The sequence below is a fragment of the Hakea prostrata genome, chromosome 5 (genome assembly GCF_041222555.1).
Source record: "Hakea prostrata isolate BN-2017 chromosome 5, UWA_Hpros_2, whole genome shotgun sequence".
In the NCBI taxonomy this organism is placed as follows: Eukaryota; Viridiplantae; Streptophyta; class Magnoliopsida; order Proteales; family Proteaceae; genus Hakea; species Hakea prostrata.
In genome coordinates, this window is record NC_142604.1 from 3,102,300 (window position 1) to 3,121,214 (window position 18,915).

The window sequence follows — 18,915 nt, forward strand, 5'->3', positions numbered from 1 at the left end:
TTTTACTTATGTGACATTTTCTTTCAGTGCTTCCTGATTAATAACAAAGAATTATCCACTCCTAAACAAGAAAGGAAGCCTAGGGAGATCTCGTCACATAAATACAATGTGAGCGATCGCAATCTGGAAATCTCGTACAATTTTTACAGCAGACATTCAAGGAGAAAAAAAAAAAAAAAAAGGGAGGGGGCGGGGGGGGGGGGGGGGGAAGCAGTACAAACGGATATGTATGTGCTTTCTTCATTGCCTTGGTGTTTCACAGGCAAGAGGACCTGGACATTATCCACTGGGGAGTCTAGGAACTTCGGTCTACTCTGTCCAAATGCTTGAGTAGGTCACTTCCTTCAATCCATTATTTTAATCCTGCATTAAGCATATTGTCAGTACTGAATGTTTTCAACATCATACATTATATTGTATATCAAACAATTCATAGGTTTGAAAGGGAAAAAGAAAATATATGCAATCATGTGATGGAACCCCACAGACAAGTTTTTAGTCTGATGATGGATGCAAACCACTAATTTACGAACAGATTCCCCAGTCCATCAGATTTTCAGCCATTACATCCATTCAATTGGTATATGTTAGATTCAAAGTAAAAATTATAAATTAGATAATCAGTTTGGACCTAGAGGCCTAATCAGTTGCAGTATGGCAAATCAATGGTAAGTCATGGTACTCAAACCATGATATGCATGACCAACCATCAAACTCTCAACTTCGTACTACAAGAAACCACCATAATGCTACTACATAAGCCTCTCACTCCTACCACTACAAACCAAGCCCATGATGCTCTGTACACAATGTTATGTAACCTTTTTGTGAACTAAAAATGAACGGAGTCCAACCTTGAACCTCCTTGGGTGTGCCGTCTCTGGACCAAGCTGTGTATTATGTGACTGATATCTGGAAAGACGGGACCTTGCGCCATTCCTTTCTAGTGCTTCACTTCTTGTTGCTCTTTGCTGTGTGCTTGGGAAAATGTCTTCCCTCTGCCAAGTCGCTTCATAGTCTGCTCTAAGGCGTGATCCTTGCTGCACATCCACTTTTCAATTTAGAATATATTGGTCTACACAGCAAGGGTCCTCACATGCAGAGTCATAACTAGTTGTAACAAAGATACCTACCACCAGGTAAAAGCTAATGGGCACACCAGAAAATAACACAATCAGACATTTTTGGTTTTGTTTTTTTTCATAGCAATGTCCCCCCGTGTCCGGTGCTACAGGAACCATAGACAGTTCTGAACCCTGATAAGAACTTAAGTTCAGATCTAGGAACTCGGGGTCAACCAGCTTGGTTACCAAAAAGTTTGTATTCAGATGACTCACCCTTCAATTTTAATTTGAACTACTCAACAAATAGCTGTGGGATCCTTTTTTTTTTGGTGGGGGGTTGTTGAGAAGCCAGAGCATATGGTAATCAAATTGAATTCATTTTAAGTAGAATTGTTTTTTTAAGTAAAAGGAAGGAATAAAAGAAAGATGGGAAAAAAGAAAAAAAAAAAAAAAGGAGAATAAACCTTTCATTAGAATCCATCCTGCAAAACTATTTATTAGGATCCCTCTCCAGCAATTACCTTTCCTTATAATTTGGGTAGATGGTAGTTACCTTCCTCTAGTTGACTAAACGACACTTAGATCCCCTCATAATATGATTACCTAGAACCCCCCCAACCGTTCCCTGTTACGTAGAATAAATGTCAAATTTACATTGACACTGTTAAAATACTAAAATACCCTCATAGAGGATGAAGGAATTTCTCCTTCGCCCAACTTCTTCATTGCTTTTTACACACCCACCACCTAGAAGCTCTTGTTTGACAAAGTTCTTTCACATGTACCCATCCATGCATTCGTTCAGGCCTACTTATTGAGCCCACCACCAATGTTCTCAAGACTTGCAGAATAACGAAGCTGCTTTTAGTATTTCTCAGATTCTGAAACTCATGGGATTCTCTCTTGCTCTGTGTTTTCTTTGCTAAGTACTCTCGTGAAAGCTTCATCTTCCCTGATGCTCACCTATCCCTATATTGTAACTTTGCTGAAGAAGTCTTCGTGCTTAATGGGCACTTTGGCAACTTAGCCTCTGAAGAAAGGGTTACACTATTGGCAATCCTAAGATTCCAAATCAAAACTAGCACATCTACATGGCATCTGAGAACCCACCAACTCATGCTAGTTGCATTACCATGGAAATGTGCATCATTGCATTAGATGGTGAACCAGTGGCTATGTTTTAAAAATTGGAAGGAGACTAGGGTAACAAAATGAGAGGACTCACTGTAATTGCCAATATAATGCCTTCCATTAGCTATGTAGCGGCTTTGAATTTGAACCCTGCGATTAATCAATGAATACAATCGATGGTGGTGCTTTCTCGACAATCCACATAATGCCTGAAGACAGATGAGGGCACTTCAGGGTTTAAAAAAAGATAACAGCGGAACCACTTAACTGGGAAAATTAATGGTAGGTGGGTTATTGTTAGCTTTTCCAGGTAAGAGGGGTGTCATTTCATATTAGGAGAAGGTCTAAGTGTCATTCAACCAACTAAGAGGGGAGGTAACTGTCATTTACCCTCATATTTTCTAGTAATTCTTTTACTTCTCAGACTCTCTCTAACCTAGCTCATTCTCCCTCAATCTCTCTTTCCTAGTTTTTTTCTCAACCTCTATTTCCAGATTTCTTTTCTTTTCTTTCTTTATTTGTTGTTTCTCTCAAACTCGCAACCCTCTCTCTCTCTCACACACACCAACACATCTTTTCCTTCTTCAACGTAATCTCTGACTTCTTTAGTTGACCCAAAGCTCAGTTCTTCTAGGGATGTTCTTTTCCTTCATCTTAGCAGCCCTCAATTTCAGGGGGTAATTTATTTAGGGCCTGTTTGGTTATCTGAATCCAGAGATTTCAAATCCCTGGATTCATGAATTAGAGATTTATACGTGTTTGGTTGTAAAACAACCCTGGATTCCACGAATCAAGGATTTCACTTTTTTCCCTAAAAACTTGAATTAAGCCATTCTTGGGTATTGGGTGAAATCCATGGATTCCACTATAAGTATAAAATTGATGCAATTTGCGGATTCACGCGGAGCAACCCAATGTAATTCTATGAACTTTGATAGATTTGAGGCTAACCAAATAGTTAATTTTTTGAACCATGAATCCGTAGATTTGAAATCTCATTTAATTTCAAATCCCTGGATTCATGTAACCAAACAGGCCGTTAATGGTTGTTCTTTTAAAAGAAAAAAAAGGGAGATATTCTGGTTTTTTAATTTTCTTTTGGGAGAACAATTCAGTAAGTCTTGACCAATGATAGCCTTCAAAAGACTGAACTAAGTGTGCTAAGCATATGCAATAGATGAAAGTGATCAGCAAGATATGTTATACCTAGGATGAATCAAAATTAGCAATCTGTGGTTGCATTAAACTTGTAATTTTAATGAACCAAGATATGTGTCAGAATTGAAATAATATCACTAAGTATTCAAAACCTAAAGGCTGTTTTCTCATTAATTCACATTCTCAGTAATTAGTAGTTGATTTTTACATGATTTTCAAACAATTTTGTACCTTAGTACATTTAACCCTCTAGTTACTCGTGGATTTGATCCCTTTCTTACCACCATTCTCCTAGTTCTAAGTAGGGTTTATCTTTTGATCAGCATCCAACTTTTAAATAAGGTTTATCATTTATAAGCTTATGACATCGATAAACTGTAGCTATCAAAAGTAAGTCAAACAACAGATGCCAATACAAATCTTTCCATCTGAGTCCTGTTCCAAAATACACGCACTGTTACAACTTGACATTCAACTCAGGTCGGCTGGTAGAGTACATTCACTAGGTCAAATCGACCTGAGCAAGTTGCTAATTTAAGTCAACTAGCAAGTCTTAAATCCTCTTCCCTATGAGAGTCTAGTAGCAAACAACCCCCCCCCCCAACCCTTCTTTTCCCCTAACCCAAAAAGCCCAAATAAAAAGGGGGGGGGGGGAAAGAAACAAAGAGGAGTCTATTTTCAAATTCTAAAACTATGCATACATGTCAATTGAGTTTTTCCTTTCATTAAGAGATGCTTATGGATGGAAATTGAATGTTGTACAAGATGAATCAAACATTCCATTCCACTTTACTTGTGGTAACCACAGATGATATTCAAGTAGGGGCAAAATTGCCCACTTATATATCCAGCATAAGCACCCCCCACCTGCCTGTAAACAGGCAGAAAGAAACATAGGAAAAACATTTTAAACAAAGGCTCAAACATATTTGCTGAAAAAAAATGAAACCATCTCCGTACCTTTTGCAAAGAACGGCCACATAACACCTTCAGAGCATCATAGAAATGTTCATACTTCTCAAACTGAACCACAATCTTGCACTGGAGACCAGACACAATGTCAGCACTCTCCACTGTGTTCTTACCTAGATCATCGTCCTCAGCAACATTAAGATTCCTATTGGTGTGAATTAACAGAGCATGACCAATGAAACATGAGATCAGGTTACGTAATACTGCGTGAGGGATCAGGGGCACTCATTTGATAAGAACCTATGCACCAGAAGACTGCAAATGGAATTAGAATATCTTACATGTTTTAAGTCGAAAAAATAAAAATAAAAATGCATTCATTAGGTACAGGTGTCTACCTTAGGGTGTGTTGGCTAAAACCAAAACTAATGGAAAAAGGAATATAAAATCTCCCTAATTGGCTACAACTACCAAAGTGGTCCTGCGTGAATCAGAATTTAAAAAAATGAAAAACAGTTCAATAAGATAACCATGAATAATCCATTTAGAGCATGACAGTCTAGCTGATCATAATAATAAAGAAGCAGGTTGACACCCAAAAATAATTGCATAATACTAACAAACATCAACCCACACATTTATGCAATATATGACAATGATGACAGATCCATGTCGCAGAAAGAATGGTGATAAGATGGGCACCGACAAAGAAGGTAGAAAACATACCCAAAAACATCAATATCAAGAAAGGATTACTAAAGTAAAACAACATTAAATGCTTAATTTTAGAAGCGGATATGCCAGAAAGTGAGAAATCATGTCCTGATATCTCATATTAACATCTACAACATGGCAGAACAGGGGAGGACTAAATCTTGTGAAGTAGGGTTCATTACCCACTCGCAAGCGAAGTTTCAGACTATCATCACAATGTTGGCCAGGCGGCTTGAGGAAGCTCTAGAAATCCCTTACCACATGAAATTCTTAACAAATTGAAGAAAGAAATCATTGAGGGAAGCCAAATTCAGGGAGGAGGTATATAAAATACAAGGGAAATTCCAAATAGATACAAAGGAATCTGATTGAGTTTGAATCATTTGATGATGAAGGTTGACATTTATCAACTCCAGCAGATGAAATAACCACATGACCCTTGCATGAGGCACAACCACGTTGGCCATTTAGGAAGCCCTTCCTCAGTGGGTTGTGATTGATAAAATAATGGCTCTAATGGCAATCTTTCTATGAGGTAAGAAATAAGATATGAGAATTACAACAAAAAGGGGGGATAACAAAACCAGTCCTCCCCCCCCCCTTTGAAACAGCTCAATGATGGCATTGATGATATCGAAGTGTGTGGATTGACAAAGTTACAATGCAACAAGTTTCCACTCAAGGCACGAAAATCCTATTAATAAGAAATCAACTGGTGTGGATGCATTGTGAATTTCAGCTGCAGCAATAGAAAGAGAGATACAAGAAAGTAAATACCGATTGGAGCTAGGAGCACTAGCTTGATAGAAGACAAGATCGAAAATGAAAGTAATAACAGACCTTATTTTTCCAAATACTGAGAAGATGGTATGAGTGACCAGCATGGAAGGCTTGGACGACACACGCGGTTCTGCAAACCAACGGGAAGGAACGCCTCTCAGGACAAGGGTATCGGGTTGTTTCTTTCCACCCCTTGAATGATATTGTCCTGCATAGAAAAGCAGCGAAACCAAAGTTTACCAAGTCAAAGTAAAGAGCAAACAAATAAACGTCTTCCACAACCTCGAGAACAAATGGCAAAGCAAACACAAACCTCCGTCTTGGAAGGCATAAAAATCTTCCCAAGCTTTCCTAAGTCCATTAAAATCATCAGATGGAGGAACGACGACACTCAGCCTAAACTTTAACCCTACGATATTCAACTCCATCCCGTCCATCCGATCGACGATTGATTTTTTCCACTGGGAGAACTTCCTCTCCTCCAACAACATGGCCTTCTCATTATCGTCATCATTATCATTGTCGCCGAGCACCGGGTTCTCTTTTTTTCTATTACTGTCATTAGAACTTGTTATGCGGCTGAGAAACCCTAGATCTCGGATGTAAAGAGTGCCGGAGGCGACTGGATCTTCGCGTTTGCGCTTCTTGAGATCCTTGAACCTGCGGATGTCGAGATCCTCTTCCGGGACGGTAACGGAGACGAATGGGGAGTCCTTAAGGAAGTCGATCAGAGCGCGCTTGAGCTGCCACTCATCGATGGGTTTTACGGATAGATCCGAGCGGAAAATGGTGAGGAGTAGCTTCACACGTGGTACCAGCGACAGCCCATTCCCAATTTCTAGGGTTTTAGTTGGAGCAACTGATCGCAAAGGGCTAAAGCTCATCTTCCTTTCTCGTACACCACTTCCAGTTGACAGAGTGAGCTATTATCTCCGCTCTGCCCGCCCTCGCTTCCTCGCTTCCTCGCTTCCTCCTGCTGCTGTAAGCCTGTAACAGTGTTATGCTAAATTGGCTACGCGGGCAGCGTCTAAGGTTTCATGCCTTGGGCTCGTGAAACCTTGGAGCTCCCGAACTGGTTACGTTTCCTCTTCCGTTGTCGTTTAATTTTAACGAATAAAAATCGTGATTTCGTTAAAAAAAATTTTAAATATGAAACGGTCCCACACAAGTAACGAGACGGTTCTGATGTTAATAAAAACAGTTAAAAAAATTGGTAAAGATGTATACTTCTCAGTAGAGATGTTTGATCCTTCAAGACGGCAAGCACTACTACCAAAAAAAATAAAAAAGCACCCATGGGGAGATCTTGGGTTCGCACCATTCGGCGACGTTTCATTTCCAATGTTAAAAACAAGTAGCAGTAAAAAAAAAAAAAAAAGAAGAGAACAGTAAGCTGGTTGCACACAGCACACGTCACCGTGCGTGTCTCCGGGTGCGTGAACGAAGAAAGTCAAAAACCCGCGTCTCAGAAGAGATAGACGAAGAGGGAAAATGGGGGTCTGCTTCGCCTGCTTCGGTGGTGGTGGTAGAGAGGAGAGAAGAGAGGAAGAACGCCTGGCCGCCGCAGAAGCTCGAGCCAAAGCAGCCGAAGCCGCCGAGAAAAGGCAATTCCTGCTCCCACTTTTTTTAGAATCTCTTTTTTTTACCTTGAGCTGATTCTTTTGATGGATGGGATGTTTCTCTTCCATTGATCAGAGGCATCCGATACCTATTCTTCTCTTGCGAGAGGCCATGGAATCGATGCCCCTACAATCGTATTGGTTTATGGGGTCATCCCTTGGCAAAGGTACGGATTAGAGAGGAGAGGAACTACTGTTTAGGTTAAAATGCCTATAGAATTTCAGTTGAAAGAAGTCGAAGTCTGTGCCTCGATGCCCTTACAATCGTATTGGTTTATGGGGTTTTCCCACGGCAAAGGTACGGATTAGAGAGGAGAGGAACTACTGTTTAGGTTAAAATGCCTATAGAATTTCAGTTAAAAGAAGTCGAAGTCTGTGCCTCGTCCCTTCCAGATTTCAGTGGTTTTGTAAACTTCTGGTTCCGGGATGAACTAAGTGTCATGACAATATTAGAGCGTAAGAAGAAGGAATCACCTTGCGTCGGCTGGACATAGACATATCTGGGGAACGGGGATTCCCTTTTCCCATTCTCACCGTCTATCACAATGCCGGGATACTAACTCAAGAAAGACGTGATATTCTGGGTACGCCCAACCTAGATTAGGTATGTAATGGATAATGGGAAATCGTTCTTACCATCATGGATGCAAGATGGATATATGATCAATTTGTCCCTGGGTAGCAAATTGGCAATGGAAGAAAGAGAGAGAGAGAGATATGGGTAACGTGGAAACAAATAGAGAGAACCAAATTTCTCCATGACTAGTGTGCTGCTTCCTCTTGTCACGCACTTGTCATGCCTAGTTGAGGGGCTCCAATTTCAATCCTGCAGCAAATTGACCTACAGTGCATCCTGACTTACATTGGTTGGCCTAAGCATTTCATCTTCCATTCAGTGTTTGGAAATTGTGTATTTCACGTAACTCCTAGTGACATGGAAGAGCAGAAATGGAGGGTGCAATCTTTTCCAAACACTATCCTGGCTGTCTCATGAGGGTTGAAACCATCATGCTTTCTTGTTACATCATCTAGAACTATTATTAGGTATTCCTTTAAAAACTTCTGTTGACATAGGCATGCTTTCTTATTCATATCGCACAAGAGGACATCAATTCAGTATCAGGATTGGGTTGTATGTTGTTACCCAAAACAAACAAAAAACAAAAAAAGGATCAGGTTGTATGCGTAGACCGATTTGCATCACATCTGGTCTGCTCTGATCCAGTGATCTGTTACTGATAACTTTCTTATTTCCAAATTTACTTCCTTTTATGTACTCAGGATCGACCAAGTCTGGCCTTGGCTGCTCCAGTCTATGACATTGAGTTTTAAAACCTTACAAAAGGATAATCAGACAATGAAATAATCATACTCTTGTTTGTTAATCTTACATTATAACTAATCAACATGCAGGCAGGAGCAATTTGAGAAGTCTGCCGCAGGAAGAGCTGCACGTGCTCAACTTGCAGCAAATGCAAAACAGACAGCTGGCTCAACCAAAGGTGAACCAGTTCTTAAGGTATACTTCTATCCACTCTGGTAGTTTATTTCCAAGTATACATTCATCAAACATCTGTTGTTCCCAGTAATAATGAAGAATGCATACTTGTCTCTTTAACCAAGTTTAACTCTATGTTGCCACACTTCAATGCGTTTGATACCTCCTTTAATATAATCGTCGGAATTGCTAACTGCACAGATGAGATTATGAACTGAAGAAATGAATGATGTCAAATTTGATGCTTAAGAGGTTTCTTATTGTGGATGCAGTGGCAAATGGGATGAAGTTCACCATTTGGCTGTTCCAGTATAACTGTTTCTGTAAGTCCAAGTAACTTTGACTAAGCAAGATTAAGTTTATTATTTTAGCTGTTCAATATTGTGATATTTCTTATGCTGGATGCACTCTTTACCTTCTTTTCATGGCGTTCTAAATGTTAGATTTTAGAGTTTTCTTCATTTTGCCCACTTAAATTGGCCCAAACTCTTGTTTTCCCACTTAAGTGGCCAATATTTCATTTTTCCCAATTTGATGAACTTGAAATATTACAAAAAAAACCCAATGTTAGTTTTCTGTTAACTTTGAGTTTGAAATTACCATTTTGCCCATGAGGTGAAGGGTAATATTTTACAAAATTTCATTTTATTTTTTCAAATTTACAAAACAACTCCCTGTTTAGTTTCTTCTACTCTGAGCTTTTGAGCTTTTATTTGCTCTCTCTCTGAGAAATGGTGTCTCCTCCGGTCGATTTTCCGTTTATGGTATTTGAAAACCATGAGACCTGAAGAAACGAGTTCCGGTAATCCCCTTCTTTAACCAAAGATTCTGAAATAATGTGATTAGTCACGTTATGCAACACAAATTTTGAAGACTTTTGATGGTGGATATCTGGAAATTTAGTGGAAGACAGTGATTTTGAGCTCTGAAATCCTTCTAGATCATGTTAAAGAGGCTTGATCTAGGGTTTAACACAAATTTTGAAGTCTTTTGGTGGTGGATTTGGGGAAATTTAGTGGAAGTCAGTGATTTTTAGCTCTGAAATTCTTCTAGATTGTGTTAAAGAGGCTTGATTTAGGGTTTGGGTTTTCTGGATTTACTGCAAGTCCCAGTCGTTGGCCAGAACCCATATCAAGAGTATTGAAATTAAACAAAACCCTAACCTTGTTCATCAGATTCAAGCTTTGAATCAGTTTCTGCGTTGATCGATCAAGTGCAGAAAAAAAACCTAGAACTCAATCTTGATTGGGAGGACATAATGGGGCTCGAACTCTTTGGAAGATCATCCTCTAGACTGGATTCTCCTGATATTTCTGCGTCTCTCAAGAAATCCAAACCCTGGATCTTCAATATCTGGTGTCTGATGTTTCTGGGAGAATCTGTTCTCTCTTGCTCTATTTTTCTGTGCTTCCATCCCTGTAATTTCTCATCAAAAAGAAAAAACAAAAATGCCAAGGGAGGAGGAAGGTGGTTGCTGGCGAGTGAGAGGGGTTTGGGTTATGTTTTGCTCCACAAGGCTCATAGGTAGGGTTGGTTTTTTTGTTTTTGTTTTTTTTTTTTTTTTTTTGTAAATTTGAAAAATTATGTGAAGTTTTGTAAAATAATAATACTTATATTTCCCTTCACCCATGGGCAAAATGGTAATTTCAAATTCAAAGTTAACAAAAATTAACATTGAGTTTTTTGTAATATTCCTAGTTCACCAAATTGGGCAAAAATGAAATATTGGCCACTTAAGTGGGCAAACAAGAGTTTGGGCCCAACTTAAGTGCGCAAAATGAAAAACACTCTGGATTTACATAAGCAAATGGCTGATCATCTTATTCAAGTCGTTCTGTTTATCAGCTTTCTTGATTTCTTTTTCAGTTGCTCAATCTACTCATGAACTAAACAGATTGGGAATGTCATTTTGTTTTGTAGGACTTGATAGCATATCTACAACGTTTGGTTGAGCTTGATTAGTGAATTTGTCAGCAAACCAGTATTGGTTCTTTAATATGTAAATTATTTTCTTACCTAAAGTATGTATGCTGGAAAGGAAATTTCTAGGCCCTCTACACCTCTTTCTGTCATGTCTCAGTTCAAAGGTCTGGATTCTTAAGCACATCTAATTATTTGTATCATCCTGGCTACTTGACGTTGCACACCTCTCTGTACAGTTTAACCTAGTTATCTGGTAGCTGTTTGGATGTGGAATTTTTCTAAAGCTTCAGGGTTCTTAAGTGCCTCTGGTTGTTTGTACCATCTTTAAGACTCCCCCGTAAACCAGGTGCTAAGCCAATTAACACTTTTCGATTTCTTTGATCATGTTATTTAATAAAATATGCAGGTTGATTTGAATTTAGCTCTTTTAAGAGTTACGAATAAAGAAATTACATCAGGGTAGGTCCTGATTGTTAATGTTCTGAACATGAATAAGTGTTTGACAATTTCTTAAATCAAATAATATGTTTTTCTTTCAAGTGACGGGCTGTAGATTACTACACATATCTTGTTACGTCTATTAGATGCTGTTCGTTTGTAAATTTTCAGAATAGCTTACTAGTACAATGCCTTCACAGTATATTATCGTCATTTATTTGTTCCCTTTTGGTGTAGTAATTCTGGATAGGTTTCTGTTGATCTTCATGTTCATGATTTTAATTACCATTGTCATACATCTTAAGTATCTAATGAAATGCTTTAAGGAATCGTGCTTAAACCTCAAACCCTATCACTAATAACGGAAAGAGAACAAGGGAATAGAAAATATAAGGAACGAGTACCATTTACAGGTTCAGGTCTTGTCAGCCATAAAAAGCTATAGTTTCGGTTGTGAGCTATTGTGAGGTTTATTGGCGTGTGTGTTTATATTGCTTTACTCATCCATTAGGGATTTTTGGAGTAACGTTCTCACTTAGTTATCTCTATTGACTGACTCTAATTCAGGTAGATTGGAAGCTTCAAGATGCTGTATGTAAGGCTACATCTCCTGCAAACTTCTGGTTGCTGTTTTTAATGGTCAACATTAGTTATTCTCCTTCCTTTTTCAGCTGCCTAAGGCATGTCCTAAGATTTATCCCGCTTCTCAGGTTTAAAAGTAATGTCGGTGTCTAATGTTCATCTTCAGTCCTGCACCAAGGCTAAAAAATGTGAATTTGTAGTTGTACATGTAGGAGATCTTGGGGAGTAGGAGCTTTAATGTACGCTGTTTTGTCTTTTTAAGTCCTTTTCAATTAGATATGGGACGTAGCACACACAAGAGAGTCTACATGAGGCTTGGTTATCCTAAATGAATCTGCTTTCACAGGCTGTTAGATGTATCCCTGTCAAAGCAGTAAGAGGTGAAATACCAAATGTCAACCTTGTAGAATACCTACTTCTCCTTGCAAGGATCTCCACTCAATTCAGAGTCACCTAATGGTTGGCCAAAGAAACGCGCGGAGGGGGAGGAATAAAATCCACAGAGAGAGAATACTTTGTTTTCGCCCAAAACATGAAAAATATACCTGAACCTCGCCTGTTTATCCTGCAGAATTATCTTTAATCCGGCTTGAATCGGGTTCTCAATGCCTTGTGGTAAGGGAAATAAATCAGTAAACTTAAATTGTTTCGAACTATACCAACGACAGTATTATTAAGCCAGTAATCCCGTTTGAATGTCTCTTTCCTCAAAATAAAGGAATAAGAAAGATTTATTAGAGGGTTTGATACGATCTCGTGTCAAGTGACCAGAGAAGAGAAGAAATGCAGAGGTGGGAAACAGCAGATTAGAAGAACAGGGGGTTGGGAAGAAAACAAGCACAGAGACAGAGAAAAGAGAGTTAGGAATTGGGGAAAATTATTCTTCGTTGCCCTTCATAACCACAACCTAATACACTTATATACTAGGACTCGTATTGTAACCACTCTACTAACCATCTGATTCCCACAGTAACATACCAACCCATTATCCTCTCTGTTTTATCCCCAAAGCTGCAAAAAAGTGAAAATTAATCAAGCTACAAGCCTACAATTCAAAATCATTTTAATAAAGATCTAACGATATTCGAACTATAAAAAAGACAAACCTAATTGTTTCATGGGCACTCCATTGAAATCCATTAATTTCCTCTTATGGTTGCTACAATCATGTGAAGTCTTTTTAGAAGACTGCTGGGGTTCCGCATTGGCAACACGCTATCCCAAGGAAATATCAACTCGACAAACTTTGGGCTTATTCGTTTCCTCCAACTGGATAACAAGTCAGTTCAGTCATTACAACGGAGATCTTGGTCGGGTCGCACTCCTTGAGTTCCAAGCAGGCACGAATTGAACTTCAGTTGGAATAAAATCCAGTGCTGTGGCTACTTCATACCATATCATAGAAATCTCATCTATCACGAAAAGAAGATCAACCATCATCAAACGAAATCTTGAACTGGACTGGACTGCTTGAGCTCATGTGCTGCTTGGAAAAAGTCTGCAGCTTGCAGTAAGTGACCTTCCATCTTTGAGACATATCCAAGATTCAACCACACCTCATGGTTCATGGGCTCTAATCGTAGAGCATTCATAAGAAAGCTTCTTGCTATTGGGAGCGCTTGGAAACTATGCTTTCTCAGTATTGCTGCTATCGAAACCATGCTTGGTACAAAATTTGGCTCAATTGACATAGCGTTCGAGAAGGCCACAAGTGCCTCCTTGTATAATGTCTGAGCTTCATATAACATCCCTGCAGATATGGTCATGAAAATAAAGATGCATTACATCATACATGACTAAGTTTTAAAGCTCAAATTCACCCCTAACAGAAAAGGATTAAAAACTGGGAATCAGTTACAGACTCAGCCTGCAGCATTTCTGACTTGGTTCAGATTCAACCAGCTGGGAATTGGACAGAATTTGTGGGGATGGGATAGAACCCTAGAAGACAGAAATTGATTCTACTAGGATTTTTTTTTATATTTAATAGTTCCATTGAGTTTCTGCACTACTTGAGTAAAAGGAGAAAAAGGCAAAAAAGAGGATCTTCTGTGTACATTCATGGCTGATCCAAATAAAGGTTCTCAAGATCAGGAAAAATCACAATCAGGGTCCAATCGTTTCTGCCAATATCTATCAAAATTTTCAACCATGATACATGACTAACAGTAAAAATAATGGATGGATAAGAAAGGGTGCAATACTCTTTTACAGTGATCGGACTGACCGAATTGCACTGATTGAAAGGCTTTCCAGCAATCAATTTCTGAAACCACAATTTCTTTGGTGATAGTAGCCAAATTTGACTCTCCAAGTTTGCAAGGCTTTAGTTGTTTACCTTGCAGACATCTAAAAACTTTCAATACTTCTAATCCCTCATGCATCAGGTCCCAACATCTGACTCCACACCTTCAGTCCTAAAAAGTTACTCTCCAAGTGATTCAAATGTACAAGGGGATTATTCACCCAAAGAAAATAAAAATGTATAAGTTGATTAAGTATTCAGCAATATCTTCACTCCAAAATTGATAGATTCATGACACTAGCTTCACCTTCAACTGTCTATGTACTTTCTTTCAAGGTCATTAATTATGTTATAGGGCGGGAGGGGATGGTGAACTGGAATGAAAAAAAATATATATAGTTTATATGAACATTCAAAAATAAAAAGTTTATATCATTATAAAAATTAAACTGATAAACTAGTACTGCACATATTATGCATATGAATGATTAGGAGAGCTTAAGGGCGGGCCTTGGCACAATGCTTAGTAGACCACAGCTGTAGTTGTAGTTGTACTGAATGGAAAAGCTTGCTATACAAATGTTCACAGAGGTTTGAGAGTTCTTATATTTCCACCACCTAGCAAAATTGTATTTCCCTTGTAACGGAAGGTAAGATGGGGGCAAGGAATTGCTTTACCAGGATAGCCATGGAAATGAAAAAACATTGGCAAGGTGACCATTGAAAGAGAAACACTGTACAGCGGGAAGAATTAGAGACCAAGAAAAAATCACTACTTTGCTCCTATATCCATAAAAACATGTGAGAAGAGGAAGGAAGCAACAACCTGTTACATGCCAGTTCTTTGGAGAATAAAATCCAATGGACTTAGCTTTATCAACACAAATTTCCGCATCGTGCCATGAACCAAATTTTCTATAAATGTCCGCCAAATCTTGCCATGTCTCCATTTCAAACTTTGTTTCTGTTACCATCTATAGAACAAAAAAAAACAGGAAAAAAAAAAGACATATGTAAGAAGAGCTGTAAGAAGAGCCAAAAAGAATTTCCAAAAATTAGAACTATATATTTATCAGGATAAAAACTTCGTAAATATGTGCAGCCTCAAACAACCTAAAGTATAATCTGAGATCAAACACTGGGTCATTGTCTCAGGTGATACACTGGTAACATTAATCTATAATAAAAATAAAAAATAACTAAAAAAAAGTTACATGAGATGAAACAAAATAATTATGAGGAACTGGCAGGCGGGATAAGTATCAGTAAGCAATATTTTCCAGGACAGTCAAGCAATGCATGTTTTAATGACATATCCCATGGCAATAGAATGCTATGTATGCACCTCAGAATCATTTGCCTTGATTTCATACTCCTTTTCTGCTTGAATCAAAGCAAGCAAAATTCTGTATGTTTCTATCGCAGTCTCGGGATGTTCCTGAGCAGTTTGAAGCATAGCTTTCAACCGCAAAAGTTCTAATTGGTCCCTTCTTCCAGCATCATCCAAGGCAAGGTCAATTAGGGTTTCAGCATCTTTGAACTGCTGCTCTGCAGAAATGAGCAGTGCTAATAGCTTCCAACATCTTGCTGAGCTTCCACCCATAATTTCTAAGTAATTTGTTGCATTTTCAGTAGCTGCAGTCAGGTTCCTTTGAACAGCATTCTCCAAACTCAAGTTAAACAAAATTTCCGGGTCATCTTTCTCAAGCAGCAGAGCATTGCTTAGGTATTTCAAAGACTCGCTTTTAAGATAAAGCCTCTGAGAATCTGACACACAAACTCTAGCCGAAGTTCCATAACAAACACCAAGCAATTGATGTGCCTTACCCACAAAATGCTCATCACGATGCCTACTGAAATCGGCTGCCCTCTTAGCAAAATATATTCCATCATGAACATGCCCTAAATTGTTCGAGCTTAATTTTGCTCCTAATAATAGTGAGGGGAGATGAGGTGCATGATCCTCCTCTGAATGACCTGAAACTTTCTTCAGAAGGTCCAAAGCCACTTCATTCTGTCCAGCAGAACTATAACAAAGGGCAAGAAGATACCACCTTTCGGCTCGGTGGTAAATACCTGGCAGGGCCTGTTCAACATAATCTGCCAAAACCTCAAATTGATGAGATACTGAAAGCACGTAAGTCAAATGCTCAATGATTTCAGGATCCCAAGCTATTTCCTGAAATGCCACCTTCTGCATAAGTATAAACAGCAAGAGAATTGCTTCCTCTGTATTATTCTTGAGGGTTGTAGTTCCCCGTATTTGTAAGTCGGGAGGAAGATTAACTTCAATGCCACCATAGAGTAGAATTCCAGCCAAATCTTTCTGAACACCAGCCAACCTCTGGGCATCCAAATTCCAGGGCTTGGTTAGAACCCGGCGGTATGCAGTGATAGCTTCATCAAGAAAGCCTGCCTGTTTCCAGAGCCTAGGAACCAATTCCAGTGCTTTGTGTAGCACCTCCTGCAGCTTGCAATCCTCAGCAATATCTTTGGGCATTCCATTGGGTAAAGCAGATTCAACTGTATCCAGAATTATTTGACACTCTTTTGCAGCTTCTGAGAGAAAATGGGGCAAATATGTCAAAAGTTTTCCTTTTAGAACACATTATGGAGTTCAGAAGGTTATTAGGAAATTAATTTACTCAATAGAAAAAAAATAATTCATGGGTCCAACCAGGATATGTTCCTTGGAAGAACAAGCCCAGACTTGATATTTATCTAAACCACCTGACACATCAGTGCCTATGAGATCAGATAGTGTTGAAAGTAAGATCATCTAACCAAGCTATCCTTAAACCCTAGAAATCGTGTGGAAATTATGTTATCTCCCTGAATTAAAAGTAACCAGACTCCATTATCTCCAGGTGCTACAAGTCTGGTACCTTAAGATGTATTCTTTCCCAAAGAAGACATTTTCCAGACAACATATTATTCATGATTTCTAGACTAACCAAACATGAGTTTTTTATTAGTTTTAAGATCAGGATAAATAAGAGTAACTGAAGATAATTTTTGGAAAGCTTTAGGACTTCCAAACGAAAAAGAAACGAAAGGAAAGAGCTCATATTAGACAGAAACCAAATACCGTTAGCATGCCCAAGCTCCCCCAATGATTTTGCTTTAAGTAATATTGCTTCTAGCAGCAGGCTTACTGAGTGCATTGACATTGCACTTGTCTGCAAGTTTTCCCCTTTATGATGCCCTTTTCTTTGTTGAATCCTTGCAACGATAGCCTTTATCATCCTTGGTGTTAAACTCTGAATATTGATCCCTCGAAACACCTGAAGTGCGGCATCAAAATTTCCTCTCTGATATTCAAGCCGTCCTAGCAAAGCCCTCGCTTCCTGCCAGCCCAAAGGGAATCAAGTTGCAACATGACACAGCAAAGTTTGCGAGAAGAAATTTCTTAGGATTCTCGTAGACGAAGGGAAAATAGAACTGACTTCATAGTTTAAAGAGAGAGTCTCTTTTAGAGTAGATTCAACATCTTCGACCTGGCTATCCTCAAACCTCAAATCCCAGTCACCTGTCCTCGACGAGAGGCCACTGATTGAGAAATCCCTCGTTGCCAATGATCCTGGTGACTGAGGAGCTTCTTCAAACTTGGATTGTTCACCGGAGCAAGCGCACCACATGATATCGAATATAAGCCAGGTGATATGGTCTTAATTGTGAAAAAGAATAGCAGACTGACCAACTGCTCTGTCGCAAGTTCTTCCACCGAGACACCTGAAAGCGAATGAACTGAGTATTAACATTCAGCCAGCCAAAGGCTCAAAGCATCACCATGCCATTCAAAGTACAATACTCATGCATTGCATCGTTCCCTTCCACGCCCCAAAGTGTATGAAGAAAAACAAAAGAAAAAATGCCCCATCTTCCGATATTCAGACAAAAGGAACTTGAAATACAACTGATAACCAATAATCCATCAAAAATCTTAACCGAATGAAAATTAACTAAAAATATATCTACAAGAGAAAGTTAAACAAGAAAAAACTAAAAAGGCAAATCAGCGTTCTCTTAAAAGAATAAATAAAAATGGGAGAAAAATATCAGTGTTAACTTCGAAGAAACAGAGAATACATTCATAATGCCAGGCGGATTCAGATCATAAAACGCCAGAACAAAGCACAAATCATGAGAACAGAAAAAATTATACACGTTCGAATTAAAACAACAGTGATCTCCAGTGCTGCAGATATTAATTTAAGCAACAAAACGCAAAATGAGCTGATCGAAGAAATGTCAGTGAGGCAGAACTGATGAAAACATTGACTATAGAGAGGGATGGAAAATGGACTCGCGGACAGTGTAAGAGTTGCAGAGGGGCGGAGAAGACGAGAAAAGAAAAGTACTTAGGTAACAAAAGAATGAAAGGCCAGACTCGAAGACATTCATAGCTTCGGGTATACCAGTGACGAAATCGGAAAAGTGATTCAAATCCAAACCTTGAAGCCAACTTCTCTAGAGATGCGAAGAATACACTTTCTTTTCCCCCTTCCAAGTTCATCGGAGATCTGACGTTACCTCTTTATCTCTTGTAAGCAAGTTGTAACTTCCACTCTTCCTTGTGCCCCCTCAGTTCAGTTCTTCCACTTTTTCTCTTCCAACGAAATGACTTCGACGGACGGAGGCAAACGGCCTTGGACTCTCGGATACGGGTATAATGGATTACCGAAATTTGCTTCCGGCTAGGTAACAGAAACCAAATATGCTATACCGTCTTACCAATTATTCATTCAATAAAATTATTCGATTAAATTAATTACTTATTTAAATTTATTTTTCTTATTTTTACAATATTTTTTACCAGTGATATGTTCCTATTTTTCTAGATTTTCTACT

The 18,915-nt window shown here is 38.8% G+C and overlaps 3 protein-coding genes across 11 annotated transcripts; 1 reads left to right on the top strand and 2 right to left on the bottom strand.

The window, feature by feature from the left end:
* Positions 1–198: 198 nt before the first annotated feature.
* Positions 199–6,864, bottom strand: ZCW7. 4 transcript variants are annotated; one of them, XM_089157486.1, is made up of 5 exons: positions 6,073–6,863; positions 5,820–5,967; positions 4,314–4,470; positions 855–1,040; positions 199–363 (listed from the first exon to the last, which is right to left on the bottom strand). In XM_089157486.1, the coding sequence occupies exons 1-5, from the start codon at positions 6,641–6,643 to the stop codon at positions 358–360; spliced, it is 1,068 nt and encodes a 355-aa protein (XP_089013612.1). In that variant the 5' UTR covers positions 6,644–6,863; the 3' UTR covers positions 199–357. The 4 variants fall into 4 exon arrangements, 2 of the variants coding, with proteins under 2 accessions (XP_089013612.1, XP_089013614.1); XM_089157488.1 differs by lacking the exon at positions 855–1,040 and having other exon boundaries at positions 6,073–6,864; XR_016173728.1 differs by lacking the exons at positions 199–363; positions 855–1,040 and having other exon boundaries at positions 4,378–4,565; positions 4,664–5,967; positions 6,073–6,864.
* Positions 6,865–7,147: 283 nt separating this feature from the next.
* Positions 7,148–11,216, top strand: LOC149014426 (uncharacterized). The gene is made up of 4 exons (XM_089155394.1): positions 7,148–7,363; positions 8,792–8,897; positions 9,149–9,199; positions 10,797–11,216. The coding sequence occupies exons 1-3, from the start codon at positions 7,251–7,253 to the stop codon at positions 9,161–9,163; spliced, it is 234 nt and encodes a 77-aa protein (XP_089011520.1). The 5' UTR covers positions 7,148–7,250; the 3' UTR covers positions 9,164–9,199; positions 10,797–11,216.
* Positions 11,217–12,552: 1,336 nt separating this feature from the next.
* NPGR1 (no pollen germination related 1) lies at positions 12,553–18,727 on the bottom strand. 6 transcript variants are annotated; one of them, XR_016173427.1, is made up of 7 exons: positions 18,519–18,727; positions 17,511–17,796; positions 17,153–17,411; positions 15,410–16,623; positions 14,891–15,038; positions 12,926–13,569; positions 12,553–12,830 (listed from the first exon to the last, which is right to left on the bottom strand). XR_016173427.1 is itself a non-coding variant. In XM_089155393.1 (7 exons), the coding sequence occupies exons 2-6, from the start codon at positions 17,700–17,702 to the stop codon at positions 14,196–14,198; spliced, it is 1,854 nt and encodes a 617-aa protein (XP_089011519.1). In that variant the 5' UTR covers positions 17,703–17,796; positions 18,519–18,727; the 3' UTR covers positions 13,510–13,569; positions 14,158–14,195. The 6 variants fall into 6 exon arrangements, 5 of the variants coding, with proteins under 5 accessions (XP_089011516.1, XP_089011515.1, XP_089011517.1 ...); XM_089155393.1 differs by lacking the exon at positions 12,553–12,830 and adding an exon at positions 14,158–14,236 and having other exon boundaries at positions 13,510–13,569; XM_089155390.1 differs by having other exon boundaries at positions 12,553–13,569; positions 18,598–18,727.
* Between the last annotated feature and the right edge of the window lie 188 nt (positions 18,728–18,915).

What these genes read in the sequence shown, in the direction of transcription:
- ZCW7 (XM_089157486.1), bottom strand. Translation starts at nt 6,643, where the DNA reads ATGAGCTTTAGCCCTTTGCGATCAGTTGCTCCAACTAAAACCCTAGAA. An exon ending in TCAGTATTTGGAAAAATAAG is followed by an intron (nt 4,471 to 5,819) that starts GTCTGTTATTAC and finishes TCACACCAATAG; the next exon opens with GAATCTTAATGTTGCTGAGG. An exon ending in GTGGCCGTTCTTTGCAAAAG is followed by an intron (nt 1,041 to 4,313) that starts GTACGGAGATGG and finishes GTGGATGTGCAG; the next exon opens with CAAGGATCACGCCTTAGAGC.
- LOC149014426 (XM_089155394.1), top strand. Translation starts at nt 7,251, where the DNA reads ATGGGGGTCTGCTTCGCCTGCTTCGGTGGTGGTGGTAGAGAGGAGAGA. An exon ending in GCCGAAGCCGCCGAGAAAAG is followed by an intron (nt 7,364 to 8,791) that starts GCAATTCCTGCT and finishes ATCAACATGCAG; the next exon opens with GCAGGAGCAATTTGAGAAGT.
- NPGR1 (XM_089155390.1), bottom strand. Translation starts at nt 17,702, where the DNA reads ATGTGGTGCGCTTGCTCCGGTGAACAATCCAAGTTTGAAGAAGCTCCT. An exon ending in CTCTCTCTTTAAACTATGAA is followed by an intron (nt 17,412 to 17,510) that starts GTCAGTTCTATT and finishes TTGGGCTGGCAG; the next exon opens with GAAGCGAGGGCTTTGCTAGG. An exon ending in GGAGCTTGGGCATGCTAACG is followed by an intron (nt 16,624 to 17,152) that starts GTATTTGGTTTC and finishes ATTTTCTCTCAG; the next exon opens with AAGCTGCAAAAGAGTGTCAA.